The 22,507-nt window shown below is 29.2% G+C and overlaps 1 protein-coding gene across 3 annotated transcripts; it reads left to right on the forward strand.

The window, feature by feature from the left end:
* The first annotated feature begins 63 nt into the window (after window positions 1–63).
* Window positions 64–12,561, forward strand: LOC129989325 (RPII140-upstream gene protein-like). Of its 3 annotated transcripts, none has more exons than XM_056097784.1 (6): window positions 64–197; window positions 3,816–3,978; window positions 4,337–4,425; window positions 6,300–6,367; window positions 7,428–7,602; window positions 12,383–12,561. In XM_056097784.1, exons 2-6 carry the CDS (start codon window positions 3,838–3,840, stop codon window positions 12,417–12,419), a joined length of 510 nt encoding a protein of 169 aa, XP_055953759.1. In that variant the 5' UTR covers window positions 64–197; window positions 3,816–3,837; the 3' UTR covers window positions 12,420–12,561. The 3 variants fall into 3 exon arrangements, with proteins under 3 accessions (XP_055953759.1, XP_055953757.1, XP_055953758.1); XM_056097782.1 differs by lacking the exon at window positions 64–197 and adding an exon at window positions 2,687–2,894; XM_056097783.1 differs by lacking the exon at window positions 64–197 and adding an exon at window positions 2,769–2,898.
* Window positions 12,562–22,507: the final 9,946 nt, after the last annotated feature.

A 22,507-nucleotide genomic window follows, 5' to 3' on the forward strand; every position in this document is an offset into this window, starting at 1 on the left:
TTATGATGACGTCACATCTTCTGTACTTAAATATCGTGTAGGATCCAACAAGGGCATTAGCCACGAAATACAGCTCTGTCTGATTTTGAGAAAGGCGTAATTGTTTTATCTCATTGAAATGGTCGATCCTTGAAAGGCGTATATAGTGAATAAATATTTCTAAATCGTTAATAGTTTTTGTGGTTAGGAAGTGGAAGGTGAGTGGTGGTTGTCAGAATGCACTTCAACCCAGCAAACTACGCAGCTAAGAGGTGGACTGTACCAAACCGATGGTGTACACATTCGAGGAATTCCAATAAGTATCTGCGACTATTTACTTAATAAACAACAAACGCGAGGAAGCCCACTTGCTTGGTTGCCGCCCATAGGCTCTCGAATACGAAATCCGACAAACTCTAGTATAAGGCGCGTCAGAATTGTATCTTAGATTAGTGGAAATGGGTTCTCTGGAATAAAGATCAAGGTTCAGTCGGATGACAGTATGGGTTTGGAATATATATCGAGAATGCTTTCGACAGAAAAATATTATGCTTACAGTAAAGCTTGGAGGAGGAATTATAATCTCGGGATATTTCTCGTGGTATAGACTAGGACCCTTGATCCCGATTCATGGTAAGCTCAGCGCCGGCTCCGCTATTCTGAACGACAATGTACTTCCTCGAAATTTTAAGAGTGGGATCATTATTTTCTCTAGGATGGCAATGTCGCTTGTCGTATTGTTCCGACTTAAGGTACTTCACAAGATCTATAAGCGATTTAGCCGAGTGAGCGTCTTATTTTTTCAGTAGCTCCAACTAGGGCCGAGAGTACGACATGGCTACTTCATGCGTCACATTCGCTTGCACAACCCCTTTTTACAAGGAGGCGCATTCATACAAATCGCCGATAGAACACAACAACCATGCCCGGACCGGGACCTCCAGATAGCCGGAAAGACGCGCTACTCCTATGTTAGAACGCCGGCATTATGTTGAGGGGTCCACCATGGATTGGTATGATAATGAGGTGAACCGATTGGACTAACCAGATCAGAGTTGAATCCTATAGAAATTCTCTCGGAAGAGTTGGATCGCTGAATTAACGAGTGCAGAAGCCATCCAAAATCGGTAAATGGGTTTGCATATCTCCTCCGATCCGAGTGAAAGAAAATACCCATGCTTATTATCGAAATATTTGTGGAAAGCATACCCTAAAGTGTTAATCTACAATTGCTTCAGGTGGAGGCTATACCAACAATTCAATATGAATAAAATATTTTTATCAGAAGTGTCCAATTATTTATTGGTAGAGTATATCTTAACGGAGAATTGAACTCGAATATTCTTCTGCATCTCTCGTACTTTTCTGCTGGGAAATCGAGATCCCCTGTCCCACTACCATGCCATTATGGCACTTAAACTATTTTTATGGATGCCTGGTAATAGTATACTTAAAAAAAAATTGGTTACGAACCAGAGGTTGGTGGTAGAATCCTCAATTGGAGTTAGAGTGGACTAGTTAAGATCTAATTAAAGCGTTGAAATAACCTTGTTTAATGAGATTTGACTGTCAAATTTAGTAGCCATAGAATCGACAATCCATGCAGAATTATTGCATCATTTTTAATTTTGCTAATCGCATTACATCATTGCAACTAGCAGATAGTATGCCAGTTCTATAAACATCATCCAGTGGGAATAGTTCCCAAAACTTTCTGGCATATTCTGTAATAAAAATGTTATCCCCTGCCCTGCGCATAAAAAAAAATGAATCTTGGATAAGGCAGAGAATGCCTTGCATAGCATTGGCTTGGTAATAATTGCACTTATGGTGCGAATGTAGCATTTTTACTGAATCTATTGTGTGATCCTTGGCGATTAATCCCTGGCATGCAGTTAATAGTACTCGAAAAGGGAATTTGTGTTAGGCGTTTCTATCCTAAGCATATCACTGAAATTTATTGGAGTGGTGACTTCACTGGAAAGTGTGAAGTCGCCGCTCCACTTCATGAGAGTAACCTTGACTTTCCGATATTCGCTTTTGATGAGGCACTATTCCATAAAAATCATTTTTAATTGCTTGTAACTTGACTTTGCACATATTCGTTTACTGCTGGCGCCATCTATTAGTAGAATATAGAACTAAATTAAACAATTTAAAGAAATAACATATATTTAATTCAAATTTTTCAGAAAATGGTTTTCTCCAATAAAGAAATTAAATAGTTTCGAAAAAAATCAAATCTAAGAAGTTAGCTGAAATAGATAAATTAATTCAATCACACGGTACTTAAATTAGTAAATTAAGTATTAATTACAATTAATAAATTTAATATTAAGTAATTTTTAATTAATAATATGATTGAAATAACAGATATTTGGAACAATTATTTAAAAATAACAATAGCAAAATTATTTGTTCAAAAAATCGTGGATTATGCATCTCTACTTTGAAAAGTATTGATCACTGGTATTTGGGACTTTTTGATATTGGTTACGTAATAACCGCTCGTAAAATATTCGCCATCCCTAACTTAGAATGGAAGGAAATTCAGTCATCTTATGTTTTTATTTAAATTTTAAAATTTAAGGAATTTTAATAGTTACAAAAAAAAAAAAAAAAGGCCGAGCAAATATTTTTAGTGTAATATAGAGCAATGCTTAGAGAGCCGACATTAAGTGAGTAAACAAAGTAGAGTGGGGGGGGGGGAAGGGAAGACAAACTTGTAAAAAGAGTGGAAGGAAAAGTGCCACAGTTTAAACTTAGTATTATAAAACGAAAATGGTTTTTCCGTTTTTAATACGCAACGTCCACTGCTCCACAAATAATTTCCCAATCATTACAGAAACAGGTATAAAAGATAAGCTATCCAAAGAAACTGGATGGGACAGAATAAAACGAATGTATAGTACAGAGTAGGTAAAGAAAAATTCTAATAGACTAAAATAAATATGAAATTCGGCTTTAAATGCTGTTTTTTGATTTTATAACGCTATTTGTGCAACCTTTCTTAGTTCGGTGGATGAGCTCATTATCCGCTATTAAAATTTTTTAATTTTTTAACGTAATTTTATAACGGATTTTAAAATTTTCTAACGTTTCATCCTATAAGTATTACTCAAAATAATTCTGAATTCTTTTTAGTGTTCATATATGTCAATAGCGTGCAAGATAAAATCATTAAATCCAAAACTATAGTTTTGGTTTATAGTCAATTATACTGAATTAATTTTAAGTAGTCATGGAAAGTGATAAAAATTATTATTCATAGTTCTAATACCTATGATTAGTTCATTGATATTCATTTAACTAGTGTAAGTCATAAAATACTTGATTGGAAATTCTAATTGACTTCAATGGTCCATTAAAAACCTACCTTTTTCTGATGACTTAATAATCCACAATTAAATTTTATTTACCTACAAAACTACAAACATATGCACTCACTTATGGGGGGGAAAAAATTAAGGTAAATTTCCAATTGCTAATTTTTCACATAATTTATAGTTAAGGGAGTTGTTTTTGTAAATTAGGTAATTATTTGAGCATACCTTTTTGCATGTGTGTTAAAAATAATCCTTATGGGGAAAAGTTGAGTTTCCTTTTATGCCACTCCATCAAAAATTCACATTCTTTCATAATAAATATATTTTTATGATATATAATTTATGTGAAAATGTTTAGAAGTAAATATATAATTTATGTGAAAATGTCTGGAAGTTATTTGATTTTAAATTTACAAAATTTTTATTTAAAAAATATCTTTGAGAACAGATAAGTAAATTCATTAAAGTTTATTTTGGATTTCATTTAATTAATTTATCTAATTATTTTAGTGAATTTGGCTTTAGTCCAGAGATGAATTATGTGATAACAACAGGAAAATACACTATTATTGTTGCTGCAGCTTTTGGAGGATTTGCAAGCATGATGAAAGCTAAAGAAGATTTTTTTCGAAAAAATAAGGCAAAATCTTTTGAAAGTCAGCATTTAGCAAAAGTAAAAATTTATGTGTCTTTCTTCATTTTTATTTCAAATTAATTTTTAAATATATTATTTTTAATTAATATATATTTAGAATGATGGATTTATGTATTTCTTTTGTATAATATAAAATATACGATTGTATTTTACTTGGTTTTACAACTTGAAAAAATTATGAATTTTGATGTAGCAAACTTCCATTTTATTTACATAGAAATGTATGTGGGATGATAGTGTGAAAGACTTGAATATAATCTAAGCATTTAGCTTAGCTCAGATTTAGTGCTGTTTGTTTGGGATTAAACTTTAAAGAAATTAGTTAAACATTATTAATTCTTCTTATCATGATACTAACATTTCCTTGTTTCTTCAGAGAAGTCTCACAAATGAAATGACAATGGCTTTACTTCAGGGAGGAACTAAATCAGCTCTTAAATATGGATCCTTTTGTAGTTTTTATTTGTAAGTTCCCAAAGTTTTCTTCATTATCAAAGTTTTCTTCAAAATTTTTCACTTGTAATTATTCGTTAGAAATATAATTTCCAGAAGAATGAATTTTGTGGGCCTTATAAAGGTGCATTTATGTTTTGTTAAAGTTTGTGATAAATTATTTAAAAACTGATTTTTAATTTTTGTTTCTTTCTATCAAATTTAAATACATCTAATATTTAAAATTGAAGTAATAAATTATTTAAAAGCGTGTTTCAAATTATTCATTGCTCTGCTTCAGCAGTTCCTGAGTACTGCACTACAAAACAAATGTCTGAGTGACTTGTTGCTTCATTCCAGTTTTAAACTTTTTTGAAGAGAAATAGTGAGGTTGCTCTTGGAATTAAACTTCTGTTTTTTTAAAAAATTATTATTGGTATGTTTGGAGGAATCACTATAAAATGATTGAAAGAAATTTTGTCCTTCTTCAAAGATTTTATTTAATGTATGTAGAGATTTATAGTAAATTTTATACTTACTTCCTGCATTTATTTCAGACGAGAAAAGATAAAGAAAAAAAGAAAGAAAAAAAAATTATATTCATGTGTGGGAGGGGGGGAGGGAGGAGAAATGTGTATTCCAAAAATTCTTTTGAGGTTATTTTTATATATAAAAAAAAAATGATTGATTGGTAAAAGCATTACTTGGATACACATAATTTTTTAGTAAGCCTCTCCTTTTTATTATTTTTTATGACCTTATAATATTTGTATTGTCTTTTATTGGTGTTTTGTGTATTCAATGTATGAAGCTTATTCAAGCCATGAGTTTATTTTGGCTATAATGCTTTTTATTTAATGACAATAAATTGAACTCATAATCTTCTTTATTCTTATTATCGAATTTTTTTTATCAATAATAATTATTGCCCTTTTAACATTTCAAGACACTAAAAAAACTTCATTTTGTCAAGTACAATATTTTAACTTCATTGATCTCTGATCTAAAATTCTTCAAATAATATTCGGATAGTATATATCATAACCTCTTATTCTAGTTTAATTTGGATTTGAATGGCATTGAATCATTATTTTCTAAATATTTAAAAATTGTCACTTCTTAATGAGTATATTCTTCATGTTTTTATTTAATGAAATACATATATTTATATGTGAATATTAAATGCTAAAAGATTAATTTGATATGATTTTAGCAATTATGTCATGCACTACTTATTGCTTTTATATCATTAAACATTTTTTTTTTATGTATGAAGATAAAACCTTAAAAATACAATTATATACCATTTACTTTAATATATGTTTTTTTTATATATCATTATCCATTAAGACATAAGAATGAAACTATGAAAAGCATTCTAATATCATATATTGAAAAGCTTGAGAATCAATATTATAGGAAAAAGCATATGTACATTCTTTATTAATACAGGTCAATGCTATCCTTTTATTTCAAACATGGAGAAAAATCTCAAAATGCTTTAAAATGTAAAATGAAAGAAATATTGTTTTATATATATCAAATTTGGAATTTACTGATAGTCGGGATATAAATTTTATTCAGAATGAAGTATATTTTTACATACACAAATAAAACTGAATTTCAAGACTATATCATTTGAACTCCAAAGTTGGCCTTCGGAGACATAGGCCCATTTGAAAACAGTATTAATTAGCTGTCCTGGTTCTCTATTAAATTGCACTGCAAATATATCCTTCTACTTCTTATTTTCAAATTTGGAGTAAATAATAATATTGAAAATGGACTGGAGAAAAAAATGTGGTTTGAATGGCTCAATTTATTCTGTTTTTTAATAATTTTCAAAAGCATCAGCATACTTATTAAAATATCAGTTCATTATTTTGATTTTTTTCTTATATTTTCAGATTAAGTACAATGACAGCTGCAAATTATAGAAACAAAATATCAGTATGGGAACATGCTGTTAGTGGAGGTATGTATGAATAAGCTGCAGTTTTTATTTAAATTGTTTTGTTCTATTTCTGTGTTTTATGTGGAGGTTTTTATTTTTCATTTCTTTAATGGCATTGAGAAACCTTTCTTTATAATTAATTGTTGATTGGTAGAAAAATGCAGAATTTGGGCTAAAATTTATGGTAAAAGAACTTTAAGTGATAAAATAATTCAAATACTTTATATGAAAATCATTACTGAAATTTAGTACTTAAATTCTAGTAATTTTTGTTTTATCTAAAAAAATTTTTTAAATTTGTATATTATGTAAAGCATATTAATTGATAATAGTAGAGAGAAAAAATTTCATTTGAACTATACAGTATATTACTTTGCTTATTCTGCTCCATATCATCTGTAGCAAACATTTCATTTTGATAAAAACAACTTGATTCATTTATATATTCTTCATTGGCAAAAGCCATAAGAAGATAATATTTTATTTTTATTTTCATTTTGTATATAGTTTAAATTTGTATTGCTTTTTTATATATGAGATGTGTGATAGATTAAAGAATTTACTGTCATATATGCATTAAATTATCATTGCATTCCATATATAAATTAACGTTTCATAACTTTAAATGTATAATCTATATTGAAATTGATTATACCCTTTATAATTCAATGTAAAAATCACATAAAATCTATAAATACTTCAAATGTTTTGCAAATTTTTAATAGTTAATATCATATATAACTCATTTACAGATTAACTATTGTATTCACTGAATGACTTGATTTTAAGTCAGAAATTGTCTAAAATTCATAAAAATCTTAAATGTTGTATTAACTTTTATTAGAATGAAAATGACAGTATATTTCCGTAAGAAAAATTTCATCTAATTAGATAACAGAGAAAAAAATAGTTAATCGTCTTATAAGCAAGCACAGTGTAAGCATTCCAAATAAGTAATTGCACTTTTTGACTATGCTGATAAAGAATTATGGAATTAGCATGTTTTGAATATATAATATAATGTATGACTTGAGAGGGTTTATTTAAATATCGTAATATTGATTTAACTGTTTTGCTGCAGCTGTTTTAGGTGGTTTTTCAAGAATTAACTATGGATTGAAAGGTTTTGCTGTTGCTGGAGTTTTAGGTGGCTTTTTGGGATTAATTGCTGGGGGTCTAATCACTATGGGTACTGGTGGAATGACTATGGATGAATTTCGATGTTGGCTACATGAAGAACATTATTTGCGGTTGAAGTATGTCACAAATCTCATTTGATTTATAGATGTTTATTCCATCTTAAACTATAGTTACCTTTTTCTAATTTTAATTGTTGTGATTTGAAAATGCCAGTTTTGATAGGATAGGAATATTCTGGTTATTAACTTTCATTTTTACTAAATATTTGTTTTATTAATTTTATTATTGTTACTGGAATTTTAAATTGAATGCAGTATGAGAAATATGTATGCGATGTAATCTTCAAAGAGTTTTTAATCTTTTAAGATAATTTCTACTACTAATAAAGGAGATCTGTATCTGTCTGTTGGTGTTCTGCATTTCTAGACCATTTTTTCCAACCAAATTTTGCAAAATTAAATTCTTTTTTTTTTTTTTTAATTTATAAGAATTTTATTTATTTAAAAATTCAACAATACTTTTTTATTTTCCTACCATGATTTTCAAAAAAATATTGTTTATAAATGATTTTTGCATCATTTTAAGGAAGTTAAATAATTATTAGTGTTTATGTGTAATATACTTAATATATTTATATAAATTTCACTTCAATTCCAGAAATTCAAATTTTTCTGTTTTTGAAAATCAGTAATTTTTTTCTTCCTTTTGCTATCTATGCTTGCTGCTTACTTTATATATTTTATGTTTTTTAATTTGATAACTTAATATAAATTAGTGTAAAGATTTAGATAAAAATAAATGATTTTGATGTTATGTATTTTTAATTAAAATTAATTAACTAAAAACTGTTATATAGTTTCAAAACTGTTTTATTTTGAGTCAGAAATCTATTTGATTAGTAAATTGTTCAAAATTAAATTTGAATCTTTAAAAGATAATTAAAAAGATATTTTAAGCAAAAAGCATTAAATTTTTCTATGCAGTAATGCATAGATAAATTTAATGCTTGACATTTTTTTCCTTTAATTTTAGTGGTTTCTTATATGCTTTTTTAAAATTTATATTGTGTTTTCTACTTTAAATAATATTTAATAAAGAAATTTTCTAAAAACATCAGAATTATTTTTGAAAAAAAAAATACCCCCCCCCCCTTTTTTTTGCATTTTTATTTTCCTCTGTTGAAGGGAAGAGAGAGGTCAATAAAAGTCCAGTCAGTAACTGTTATTAATTATGATTGTTACACATAGTTAAGTTTATAAATTTAAATTCAGTGCAAGAAAAACTTGGCAAGGGGAAATGTTTGATAGCAACATATTGATTTGTGATTTGGTCTTAATTTACTCTTGTCTGTTACTCCAAAGGGTGTGGCTTGGAGCAATGAGTTATGGTTAATGTAGCTAAAATGGCTGTTCTTTAGTTTTCCTAAAAAGAGATATTCAAAAGAGTTGTACTCCTAAAAAAGACTATTCTCTTTCCATAATATTTTTGTTGAAGGTATGCACATTTGGAACCAGAATAAAAAAAATTTTAGCACTCAGGTTTTTAATTTATTTTTCCAAAGTTTCAATGGAATTTTTTTCTCTTGAAATTAATTCCATTAAAATAATTTAATACATTAATATATTGGAACCATTTTAACATTTTGTTATTTAATAACACAATTGCATGCATAAATTCAATGTATCATTACTTAGGAAACAAAACAAAATCAAGAAGAGATAAATCTGTATTTCACAATGGTTGAGTTAATGTTTCTGATTCTTAAATAAATTTAAAAGCTTGTAAACAATAAATAATTTGAACGGATTTTAGATATTCTTGCTTTTAGCCTGTCTAGGAAATCTAAGTATATAAAATTCTCATATTCATCTGATATTGGCTATTTTTTTTCTGTACATAATATTTTCAACATTATTTTAACTCATTCTGTCATTGATATTTTACAATTTTTTAGCATAGCATAATGTAATCTGTTGTTTAATCTATACTTATATAAAGCTCAATGTGTGTGTGTGTGTTGGCGCTCTACAGGCCAGACCGTTTGACCTACAGCTACCAAATTTGGTACATGTATACCTTGGAGGTTGGGAGTGTGCACCTGTGGTCCCTTTTTTGAATTTTTAATTAGAATTTTATTAATTAAAAACTAACTTTCCTGCCAAAAAAATCTTCATTTTCTCCCCCGCCATATGAGTAAGACTTCAGTTTTTTTCCCACGCTAATAAGGCTAGGCTTAACATTTTTCGGCCGATTATTTCAAACGATTTTTTTTTATTTTCTTAATGTTTGATGTATTTAAAATTAAACATTGCTAATTAATTGCGATCTTTCAGATTCATTCTGAAGTACTTTTGAATTAAAATAAAACAGAATTTAGGAAATTAAAAATTTCTAATCTGCATAGCGTTACCCCAACTGGCGTAGAAAAATTCACGCATTTTCGTTACCGTAACTGGCGATGAAAATTCACTCATGCGCATTGTGTTTGATTGTTGACAATTATTATCAACGGATGCTAACTTGATTTAAATTATTTTTAGGTTAGTTGTATGCTTTTGTAATTAAATTGTATTTATGTTATATATATTTTGTATATGCTTATAGTTTTAAGTACATCATTTTTTAAGTAATTTTTTTAACCTGTTTTCAACCGATTATTTTAAACGATTCGTTTTATTTTTTTAGTGTTTGATTTATTTAAAATTAAACATTGTTAATTAACCGATCTACTGATGATTAATCTGAGAAAATTTTGTTGGCAAATTCTTGAGATATTACATAAATTAAGAAAGATATTCTTTAGTGCCTATAAAGTTTAAAAGCTCAGTGACTCTGTTTTCAATAATCACTATAAAAAATGCTTTGTTTCAATGAAAAATATTATTATATTAATTGCAGATTAATCCTTTCCACTTTAATTTAAGGCATAAATTCTAAGGGAGCTAACAGAAAATTAAAGCGATACATATTACGTTATGACTGAAGGCCTTTATAATATTATGAGTGAATTACATGACTATCAAAATTTGAAGTTTTAAAATATTTCTATGAAGGATCTATTAAAGTAAGAATTGCATAAAATATTTAATTAAAATTTTAACGAACATTAAGATTGGCGAACCAGCTGGTTGCCAAAGGTGGCTAGTCTAAAATAAAGCAAGCTAATAGTATTTATACTACCACATTTATAAAATGACACTTTTTTTGGTGGGAGGAGTTTTTTCTTCTACATTATTTCCTGAATACGTTAGCATGTGTTATTTCTATAAGAGCTATACAATTTCCATACTAAAAAGGATACATTTTAAAATTACTAGTATCCTTTTTTTCCTTAAAATAAAATTATGCTAAATACATCATTTAAATTTGTTTGGTTAGAATTCCCAAGATTTTATTTTCATTTATGTAATGCATTTCTTCAATTATTAAGTCAATGGTTGTTGTTAATCGGATGTTATTCGGATTTGTTAATTTTTACATAAATCCTTGACTGAGCTTTAAGTAATCTTTCTGTTTCTAGCACATGGTTTACAAATTCTTTCTAATTGCTTGAATTGAGTAGCTAAATTTCACAGTTGTTGCTATATGTGATTTATAAATGTCTTGCATTTTCATGTACTTCAGTTTATTCCATACTAATTGCCTTAGGTGATCAATTAGTTTGGCAAATTATTGCATGTGGAAGATTTCAAATTTTTTTTTTATGCTAAAGTTTTAATGGTTTGCTCAGCTATGTATTTATTTTGATAGATGTGTTTTAGAGGACTTATACCTATTCTGTGTTATATACGTGTCAGTTATCTCTATCTGTTTTCTAGCTTGAATTTCTATAGATTTTTTTGAAATCTGCTCTTAATGAATCTGAAATTTGAGACTTTATAGAAGGCAGACATTATTTAACTTGAGATAAACCTAATAATTTCCTTGTTAAATAACCTCGTCTTCATAAATTATGTGATGCTATTAAAAATCATTATTCAAATTATTAAAAATCATTCAGCATTTTTTTTTCTGTAATACTGAATGCATTTTGTAATCTCTTAGAAAACTTCTACTTACTAATTCAATAAAAAGTTTGGGGAATTATTTTAAAAAAACAAAACAAAAAAATGAACAGGCTTAAGGAATTATACTATATTTTTGTGTATTGGATTATTTTAATTGTTGTAGTGTTTTAAATGCATAAACTATATAAAAAAAATCATTATCTGCTTTTGCAGTTAACCATTATTTATAATTTTAAGTCTTGCTTTAAAAATTTTTCAGTATGAAAAATTAAACCAAATCTCCATTCTTGTTTACAAATGAAGAAAAAAAACCAAAAAAACTCAGGGTGAAATATTTATGGTTACAGTGAAAATGATTTTTATTTCATTATAACACTATAGTAGATTGAATATACTAAAAAGTATTTTTTATTTCATCAAAATTAGAAGAATTGTTATTTATTGTTAAAATGATCCTTATTTATTTATTTTAAATTCTCAGATGGTGCAAATTTTTTGTATTTATTTTCTATGATACTTTCCTAAATTGTTGAGGGAAAGTGCCAGAATTTGCTTAATTTTTAACTGAAATTCAATGAAATAGCTCTAATGTGCATATTCCAACCTGAAGTTTATTTGTGCTGTTTCATAATTCTGCATCCAAAAGTTTGTCCTGCAGAATGCCAATATGTATATTGTGTTGAAATTTTTAGTTTTATGTCCAAAAGTTTGTCCCGTAGAATGCCAACATAGACATACCCAGTGTCCTTTTACTATTAATAAGATATTTGTGGGCATTTCAAAATGCTCTGTTTAGCTGTTGTAGTGATGTGTAAAAGTTATGTTACTGTTTATAAAAAGAAATGATTCATGTGCTTTCTTAATTTACTATCATTCCTTCCTCTTTTAGGCAAGAGAGACTTAAAGAAGGAAAAGAAACTTCATAGCAATACTTAATGGCTTAGAGCTGGTGTGAACTACTACAAATGTCCATGAAAATTTTATCTTTGTAGAATGTTATAACTTATTTCTGTATGTAAATATGTTCAGTAAGTTGTGCTGAATGAAAAAGTATCTGTGCTTTCTTCTTATCCGTCTTATTTTTTATTAATTCCATTCATTCTGTCCATTAATTTTTTTCTCTTGTTTGCAGTATATTTTAAAATTTATCCAAAGAATTAATAATGATGATCTTTTTTTGGGTTATCCATAGGAGATTTGAAATTTTTAATATTCTTTTTAGAAGAATTTGGAATCTCTCCCCCCACCCTTTTTTTTAGATATGCCCAAATGAAATTCTGGCATATTTGTATACATTATACATTGCCATTAGTCAACAAAAAAACCAAGAATTCTATGAATTAAACTGATGGTTTTTATTTCCAAGGGCAGAAATTATAACCAAAAAAAATCAAAAAGTGCTGTGATGAAAGATGTTACGGACTTCTAATCGAATATTTTTGCTATTTTTTGAGACAGGATTATGTTTTAACAGGATTATGTTATTTCAAGTTTTAAGCACAGGTAAAAATATATTTCATTGAGTGACTTTGACAATTTTTCGGTATTTCCTCCACACGGATTAAGAAAAACTTTATAAACATATAGAAATGAATTTAAAAAAAAAATTATTTTAGCTTTTTGATAAGACATTTCTGCGGAAGTGCCGATTTCATCGTTTTGGGAATCAAATTGGATCATTCCTGGAATTATTTTCCCTCAATACAATAATTCTCTAATATTTTTAAAATCTCAGCCAATTTTTGCATACATTTATTATTTTTATTGCTTAACTAATTTTATTTATTTTATTTCTTGGTGTTTATATTTGGTACAATTCATTATTCATTAAATTCAGCTTTTTTTTTTCACTTTTTTGTTCCCGAGGGCAGTTGGCGACATTTAAATTATTTTTGCCAAATCGCCAACAGTTTGGCGATTTTTTAACGCCCTCATTAGCGGAAAAGTACGGAAACTTGAACAGGTTCAGCTGAGTGCAGCTCGTATAATAACTGGTCTGAAACGAAGTTGCCCCTCAGATATTGTCCTTTATGAAGCCGACCTTAAACCTCTCCATGTTAGAAGGCATGCTAACTTTATCAAATATTACAACAAACTTTCCAGTTATGGCATTCAAAACAACACCTCAAAATACCTAAGAAATTGGACTAACCTCCAGAGACTCAAGAAAAATAGTCCCTTTAGTCAAGTCTTGTCTCAGAATATAATTCTTAAAAATGTAGAGCCACATTCTCTTCACTCCTGTATGAATCCTACTGAAGAACTTACCGGGGTTCACTTTCATTTCAACCTTCCTATTCCCATTAATAAAAAGGAAAATGCTTCAGAATACCTTAGACAATTGGCCTTGGAAGTCATTAATAAAATCCCTAAATGTGACATTAAATTATATACAGATGGCAGCAAAATCGACAATTCTGCAGGAAGTGGCATCTATATTGTAACTCCTCAGTCTAGTCTTTCTCTGTCAGCGAAATCCAGACTTCTGTTCCGTTTTTAGAAGCGAACTTTTAGCAATCGATGAGGGACTTAAGAAAATTTTACACGAAAATAATTATAAGAACCTTTGGATTCTTACTGATAGCCGCAGCTCAATGGAACATCTTAGCAATTGGACCTATGTTGGAGATAAAGCAAGTTTGTCTATTCTTCAGAAGTTGAAGCCGATTTCACTTCAACATGATATTCATTTCCAGTGGATCCCATCTCATGTGGATCTACTTGGTAACGAAATAGCAGACAGGCTTGCAAAGAAAGGAAGCAGCCTAGCGACTTCATCTTCTGCTGAGCTCACATACTTAGAACTGTTCTCTTAGGCGAAATTCCTAAATAAGAAGAATTGGATGGTTCCCCCTACTCATGATTGGTGCAGAGCCAATAAGCCGGGGCAGTCCTTAAATCTTCCTTGTGATAGAAAAACCAACACTTGCCTGTCGCGCCTTGCCAGTGGCCACCTTAAATGTCTTTTCTTTTCTCAGGGTGAAAAATTTTACCCTCTTTGCCCGAAATGCTGCCAGCATCAGGCCTCTGCTGAACATATTCTGGACTGTTTAGGATTTCATTGGGGAGAAATTTATTCTTCTCCCTTCCTCGTTTTTGACTTTCTTCTTGTTAACGGATTTTTGGATTTGGTCTGACTCAGACCATGGAGATTATCAACAACAACAACGGAAAAGTACTATTATATTCCGAGGGCCGTTGGCGACAGTTAAATTATTTTCGCCAAATTGCCAACAATTTAGTGATTTTTATTGCCAACAATTTAGTGATTTGTTTTTGCCAGTTTGTCTTTTTAAAAAGTGGCAACATGAGTTGCTTGTTGATGGAATAAAAAAAATATGTCGACTTGATACAGTTTCGCTTATTTTTAACTTCAAATATAATCTGCATTAATCATTCTGAAAATATAATCCATATTAATAACCGATCGTAATAAACTGTACATAACAGGCGCTACATTCTTCACGTGGACAAACAAATGTAATTTAAAAATCATGCGAGATGAAATGTGACTTACTTTAATATCGGGTTTACGCTCGGCCAGTTATAAGACGACCAGTAGGCAGCGCATGCTTAGAAAGGCTGAAAAATGCTGTTCGGTCGATGTCAAGTAATTGTCCCGAGGGGACAACAATATGCCTGAATATTGTATTTTTTTTCTTACTGCGCATGCGTTTATAGAATTAGTGGTGGTGATAATGGAGAGTTGGCGTGAGAAAATTGATCACTTAGCATAGATTAATTCCGACACTTTTTGCTGTCTGATGCAAGGGTGTGTGTGGTGTGTATATGTGTTTCCTTTTTTTACCATGTTTCTTCGTGTAAATATCCATCATTTTAATACGATACATAGGGAAAGAGAAAATTTCAGAGGATGCTAAAACGGCAATTTATAGCCAAGCATGGAATGTCTGAATCTGTCTGGCCGAGTGTAAACCTGGCATAAGAATTAAACAATATTCAGTAATATATCTGAAATATGCACCTTGTTTAAACCACTGTTTACCAAAGAGGACATCGCAGATATTCATGAATTTTTACTTTCTCGTATGCATAGTGTAAAGAAAATAATATAATCGTCAAAAAAATTCAAAGTCAAGATTTTGAGAAATTTTCCTTTTTCAGACTTTTCGAAGTTCGAAAAATACATTTTTTGGAAACGAAATTTACATTTTTTGGAAATTTACGAATATAACTGAAAAACGTTTTGAGATAAACGGAATAAATTTGTTACAAGATCTTTACACCAAATTTGTAAATTTCTGTCAAATTTGGAGCAAAATCCATTCAGAAGAAAAGTCGGTATGTTCGAATATAAATTAACACGATAACTACAAAATGAAGAGAACGAGATGGATAAAATTATGTTCAAAGATTTAATATCTGTAGTATAGACACTTATCCAATTTTGAGCCAAATCCAACAAGGTTGACCTGTGATGCGATAACTCGAAAAACGCAATGATTTGAATAAATAAAATTTGGTATGGGATTTTGTGACTACAAGTATAATTTTGAGATCAATTTTGGCTTAAATTGGTTGGGATAAACGCATCTAAAACAAATCAATTTTTGGATACTATTAACTGCATTCCAGGGATTAATCGCTAAAATACTCACCAAGAATGGCACGATAGATCAAGTAAAAAAATTAAATTTAATCCAAAGGGTACTATTTCGTAGCTATTGTACGCAAATTCCATGAAAGGCGTTTTATTATAGAGTATGGCAAAAAATTTTGGTGAAACTACTCCCGCTGTTTTTTTTTTCCCCCTTTAGTCCAGGAGTTTTGAAATGACTAAAGCGAAATTGAAGTCCTGCCGTCACACATTAAGCGTGCTGTTAAAATGATTAAATAAGACGACATAAACATTTAATCTTTACATGGCATTAAATATAACTATCGAAGACTAACAGAAGTAATGCTAATGCGTATATCAAATCTCTCGAATAAAAGTAAGTCAACCAAACAGAGCTGAGTTGTCACACAACTTCTAAGTTCAATAATAAAATGTTTTAAGTTTATTTTCGCTTCTTCATTGCCCCACAGTTTTTCAAATCGTGGGGAATTTCTTTTTAGCAAAGTATTATTAATCACAAATGATGTACCGTAAATATCAGTCTTATAAAGAAGGAAATTTCTCAAGTTTAAGTTCAATGTAACATTAATAGACGATATTGTCCAGATGACAATCAATCGCTTGTCACAGTTGCTTTATGAATCATTCAGATTTGCTGATACGCAATCAATTTAATGAAGTAAGAACTGAAGGATCAAACGATCGCAACAGCTCAAAATGCTAAGAGATAATTTAACTATTTTCTCTCTTGATTCGACTGATTTCTCACCACAGCCGACTCTATCTTTATGTTTTTATGTGTCCATGATAAGGCACTAACTTTTCTAGGACAAACGCTTGAAATCGAATCCTAATGGAGCTATTATCAATATTCTTGAATTTTCTGGGTCCTTTATGTGTGTCGCAAAGTTTGTTACGAAGGCAAGGGTCATTAAATCGGTATTCATTCAAAAGCTGTTACCGTATCTGTTAATATATCTTCCTTACCACGAAATGTACAATGCAGTATAGCAATATCACAAATTCTTAACAATGTGCAAAAGGATAGATTATACATAGAGTTATACTTACGGTACTAGTATGATGTTATAGGATTCAACTAAATTAGAAATGTTCATTTACATGATAAACAGAATCAATTGAATTTTAAGCACACCGATATTCCCTACGAATCAGTTGGTCGGTAAAGTCGACAAGTATTAAAAATAAATTTCATCTACAATTTTGAGCATGGAAAATTGTATCTTTTTTAAACTTGTATATATATTTAGAACTTTTTTTTTTCATTCGGATTTGTTTCAAATCGATTTCTTTTAAAAGAGTGAAATTAATTCAAGTTTCGGATATAGCGAACTTTTTTTTGTGTTCTCTTTCAACCTCTAATCTTCTATGTATTTCTAGCATTTAATTAAAAATGATATTTTAAAATTTGAGCATTTGCAAGTTGATTTCATAATGAGTAATCTAAAAATGAAAAAGAGATTATTTCCGTAACCCTGTTACATAAATTCTAAAAGAGTCTTAATTAGTTCATTAATAGTAACAATTATTAACAAGTTATTAAATGGAGCATACCATTTGAACTGTATCTTATCATGAAGTTACACATGTTGCTCAATTAACAGGCAAAATTGAACAATTCGGATTAAAAAGTCAGTTAAGGTATTAAAAAAAATGAAAATGCATTCTTTTTTGCAAAACTGTGCGCTTTATTTTTTTTTTCCTTGTAAAATCCTGAAAGAAAAACAACACTTTACTTCCCTTTAGAGCGGCCTTGAATTTCGAATGAATCTATCATGCTATGAGATCTGTCCTTAGAAAATGTTATAACAACTTCATGGAAATGGATGAGAGTTCATTTTGATTCTTCAAATAAGCAAAAAAAAAAAAAAAAAAGCATTACAATCGTTTTACATTTATAATAAAATAAAAATCTCATTTTTTGAAAGAAAAAAAAATGAGAAAGAAATACATTCAAAATGTATATTTTATGAAAATATTAAATTTGCCATACTCTTTTTTTTTTTTTTTTTTTTTGTACTTGAACTAATATTCTGAAATTTTTACCATTGCTTTATTTTTATATACATCGAAAAAAAATTTATTCAATTACTGTTATAGTATTTCTATAAATCATTAAAATATCTGTGATATTTAACAAAATATATAATTTGAAAATGATTTAAGTACGATAAAATAGCATAATATTTTCTTCTGAAATTTTAACGCGAATTTTCGTTTATGTGCCATAATTGTTACATTGGATGCCCTACGGCTTCACCCAGAACTATTAAAACTGCATCTAATAATAAAAAAATAATTAAAGTTAGATAAGTAAAAGATTTAATGTAATAAAATCTTTTTATAGATAATTTTTTACTCAAAACTCTATTCAATCAAAACATTAATCATGTATAAAAATTTCAAATGTGTAAGTGAAAACTGATTACGAGTTGCTTTTACTAATCAACACTTCAGGATGAAGGTTTTCTTTTTCTTGTAGGAATGTTACAGTACTGCCTCGTCAATTCCAAAAAGAGCAATGATACAAAAAATATTTGTCGCGAAAGTGAAATGGAATACTAAACCTTCTCTATTCTAAGGGGTGGTCTCTCCAAAATTTCCTGGGATATTCTCTAATAAAAATGTTATCCCAGTGAATGTTTTGCGTGATATTGCAGTACAACAGTTACGAATCTTAATCTTAATTTTTGTCATTTTTACTGAATCTATCCTGCGATCCTTGGTGAATTTTTTGGCATTTAGTCCGTGGCATGCGGTTAATAGTAGCCGAAAATCGAATTTGTGTTTTAGATACATTTTTCACAATCAATCTAAACAAAAATTTAACACAGAACTACGATTGTAGCCACAAAATCACATACCAATTTTGATATATTTAAGTCACTGCGTTTTTGAATTATTGTGTTAACATGCTTCTGAAAATAAAGGTCGACATACGATCTACATCTTATTGGATTTCGCTCAAAATTTGAGAAATGTCTATACTAAAAATGCTAAATGTCTGTACCAAATTTTATCAAACTTACTGTCTTCCTTTTGTAGTTTTCGTGTTAACTTATATTCGAATAGCAAGTCAGACAAACTTCCACTGACTTGAGTTTGCTGTAAGTTTAGTAGAAATATACAAATTTAGTATAAAGACCTATACAAGATTTCATCCGTCTAGCTCAAAAACGTTTTTGGGTTATCCTTGTCACAAACAGAGAGGCATAACTTCAAAAAATGTATTTTTCGGGCTCTGGTAATCTAAAACTTGAAGATTTAGAAAATGTCGAGTTTGAATTTTTTGACGATTATAATACTTTGTCTATGCTTCGCGTACGGTAAAGTAAAATGCAAAGTTACCTTTAAGTAGACTAAAATTTTTAATTGTAACTATTTGAGTTGCATTTTTCAAAACTTTCTTTATGTCATTTTTTTTTCTTCCGATGATTGTTTTATAACAAAAGAAAAAAATATACTACTGAGATCAAAAATCATCTGGAATTCTTCATTTAAAATACATCTATAACAGATATGGTCTTTAATTTTTTTGTCAATCATTATTACTATTTCTATAAACATCCGACAACAGTTAAGAATTTATTTCATTTTATCATCTGAAAAATAAATTAATTTTAATGACATGGATTTTAACTTTATCGATTTTCCAAAATTGCGACCTATAATTGAGTAAACAATATGCATACAAATTTTTTATGCTAAGCAACTATTGTTGCTTATACTATTGCGCAATTGTTGCTTGTACTATAGCGACAAAAATATTTGAAATAGTCCAAAAGGTCTTAAAAATATTGCTTGGATAAAAATAAGAGTGTTTGATTGTAATATAACGTTTAAAGAAGTAGAGAATCTGACATAGATGAACCACGCTCTGGAAGGTCATCCATTTCTTATCATCACCATGTCGATCAGATCGGTGTAATGGCACTTAATATACATGGTTTCAAAATTAGAAATACAATATAATTCCGACTTAATGGGGTGGAAGAAAAGCCGGATAGGTTGGAGTTTTTTGAATTCATTTCTTTGCCCACCAATACCAGAAGAGAAAGTTTTTATACTAAAACTTACTGTAATAACACGTATTTTCTCATTTCTTATTGTGTTCTAAGTCCTCCAATTGTCTCAAAGTGAAAACAACTGTGGCCCGGTGAATCATAGAAGCCGTTGCCGGTAATGTATCCAGTTAAAACCGAAGCTTGTACTGATCGTTTATATACTGCATTGCATGTTTCAAGAATTTATAAGAGAAAAGGTAAATTAAAGGATATAAACTTTTCACATTTTAACATAAATTCTGTAATGCCCAACTTAAATGCAGTAAACATAAACAAAACATTAATGTAAATCGTAGGACCAAATTCTTAAGAAAATTGGCTCAAACTGATTTTATTTTTCACTGATAAATGATTACACAGATATGAAAAAATAACCCTAAGATAAGAGTCAAAACTTAACAGTTTTTAAGTTTTAAAAAAGTTTTTAATAGGTGTCTTGTTTTCCTCATTTAATTACGATAAAAGAAAACTAGGCCGGATAGTCACTAACCGGATACTCGGGAGTGCATTGTGTTATTGAACAAATGTTGTACGGAAAATGTCGAAAACAACGTTTGTTGAACTGTGAAAGGTGAGACTCCTGGGCTTTGCAAAACGATAATGCGAAAGTCCTTTCACAGTGTCATTATTATTCATGAATTTTTGATTTTAAAAAGTCATAAAATAAGGCTCCACAAGCAATGTATTCATCTTATATGTCATCATGTGTATTTTTCTTTCCCCATGATTGAAAGGGTCTCTTTCTGATCAAAGTTTTAAGTCCATTAATTAGATAATTAAAAATTCACTACGAACTCTGAAGGAGTCAAAATGGTTTCACAAAAGTGGCTTTAAAGCATATTTTGATCATTTTTGCATTGCATTGGGAAGAGATTATTTTGAAAGAAATGCACTAAATTTTGAGCAATAAATTGATAACTTTTGTTTTGCGCAACCATTTAAGTTGTTTTTTCATTATAATAATATATTAAATAAGATGAACTTCCATTTCACTTGTATGGCAACGAAACAAAAGCAAAACCAGGGGAACAAAAGGGGGGTACGGCACATATTCAAATGTATGCTTTTGGATGAAGAAATTGAGGGGTGGGTGGGAAAGACATCAGTTGATAAACAGGCAAACTAGAGCTTCTGTGCCGCTAAGCTGAAGGAAACGAAACATTCCTTTGCGATCTCTAAATATATTATTATTAGGTGTAAAAGGTAGCTCTAATTACTGTTAATAAAATTTTGAAGTCGGCTGGCATAAAGAAAAAAAGAAAACAAGGAAACTAGTAAAGAGTTAGAATGCGTTACTGTTGAAAAATGCTGAAAATCATTATATTGATCCTTTTCAATAAGAAGGATAAGAAGCTGTAGAGATGGAGGAAGTAACTTACCTGAAAGCGTCCATGGCTGATTTCTCAACAATCATTTTGATGATGTTTTAAAGATTTCAGAAAGAAGATCACTTGCTCTTAATTCTTTAGAATTAAGGTAGTTGATATTGATGAACAGGATGTGACATTTTTAACAAACACCAATTTAACTAAATCAAGATCTATTTTGATGGGAAAGAACCAGTTTTCTGTTTGAAAGAGTCAGATAAGAGCTATTTTTCAAATCCCATTGTTACAGTGAAGTTTTTCAGGTTGTATCCATCTCAAGGGATAATAAGTTGAATAGTAAATTTTATATTCGACTTGAAGTGTAACTTCCATTAATAAATTGAACCATCATTTTTATTAATTTTAATATGTGTTTCCATTCTTAGATTCATTTTGTCTCATGTATCATAATATTCAGATTTATCTCTCGACAAAATTGGGGATAAAATTATTACAAATAATTCCAAATTGAAAGTATTAAATAATTAAGATAATTTAAATGCGATCTTCTGTAAAATAGGTGATATTTTTGTTGAAAAAAAAACTGTACTTCGGAATAAAAAAAGAACAGACAGCAAAGTACATTCTAAGGCAAAGCACAAATATTTCTCATCATTTCAAATATATATTCATTCATTGTTCAAGTGTTCTCATTTATCCCATTATCTGTGGGATAATTGGGAACACATTGAAACAATCAGGAATGCTCCTGTAATTTATGCCAGTTAATAAATAATCTAATTTGGCAAAAGAAAAATCATTGCTTAATCAGCCCTGCATAACGAAATTATGAGCACACCAAAACACAGTCAAGCCCGTTTTTTTGCAGTCCTTTTTTATGCGATTTTATTTTTGTGCGGTTTTTTTTTGTGGTATGTGCGGTTTTATGAATTTCAAAATTGTCGGCATTATAACACAGTTGTGATAGTTTCTGTCAATGTACATATGTATCACACTAATATAATGTGTATGTTATATAATGT

The sequence above is a fragment of the Argiope bruennichi genome, chromosome 10, assembly GCF_947563725.1.
Source record: "Argiope bruennichi chromosome 10, qqArgBrue1.1, whole genome shotgun sequence".
Lineage (NCBI taxonomy): Eukaryota > Metazoa > Arthropoda > Arachnida > Araneae > Araneidae > Argiope > Argiope bruennichi.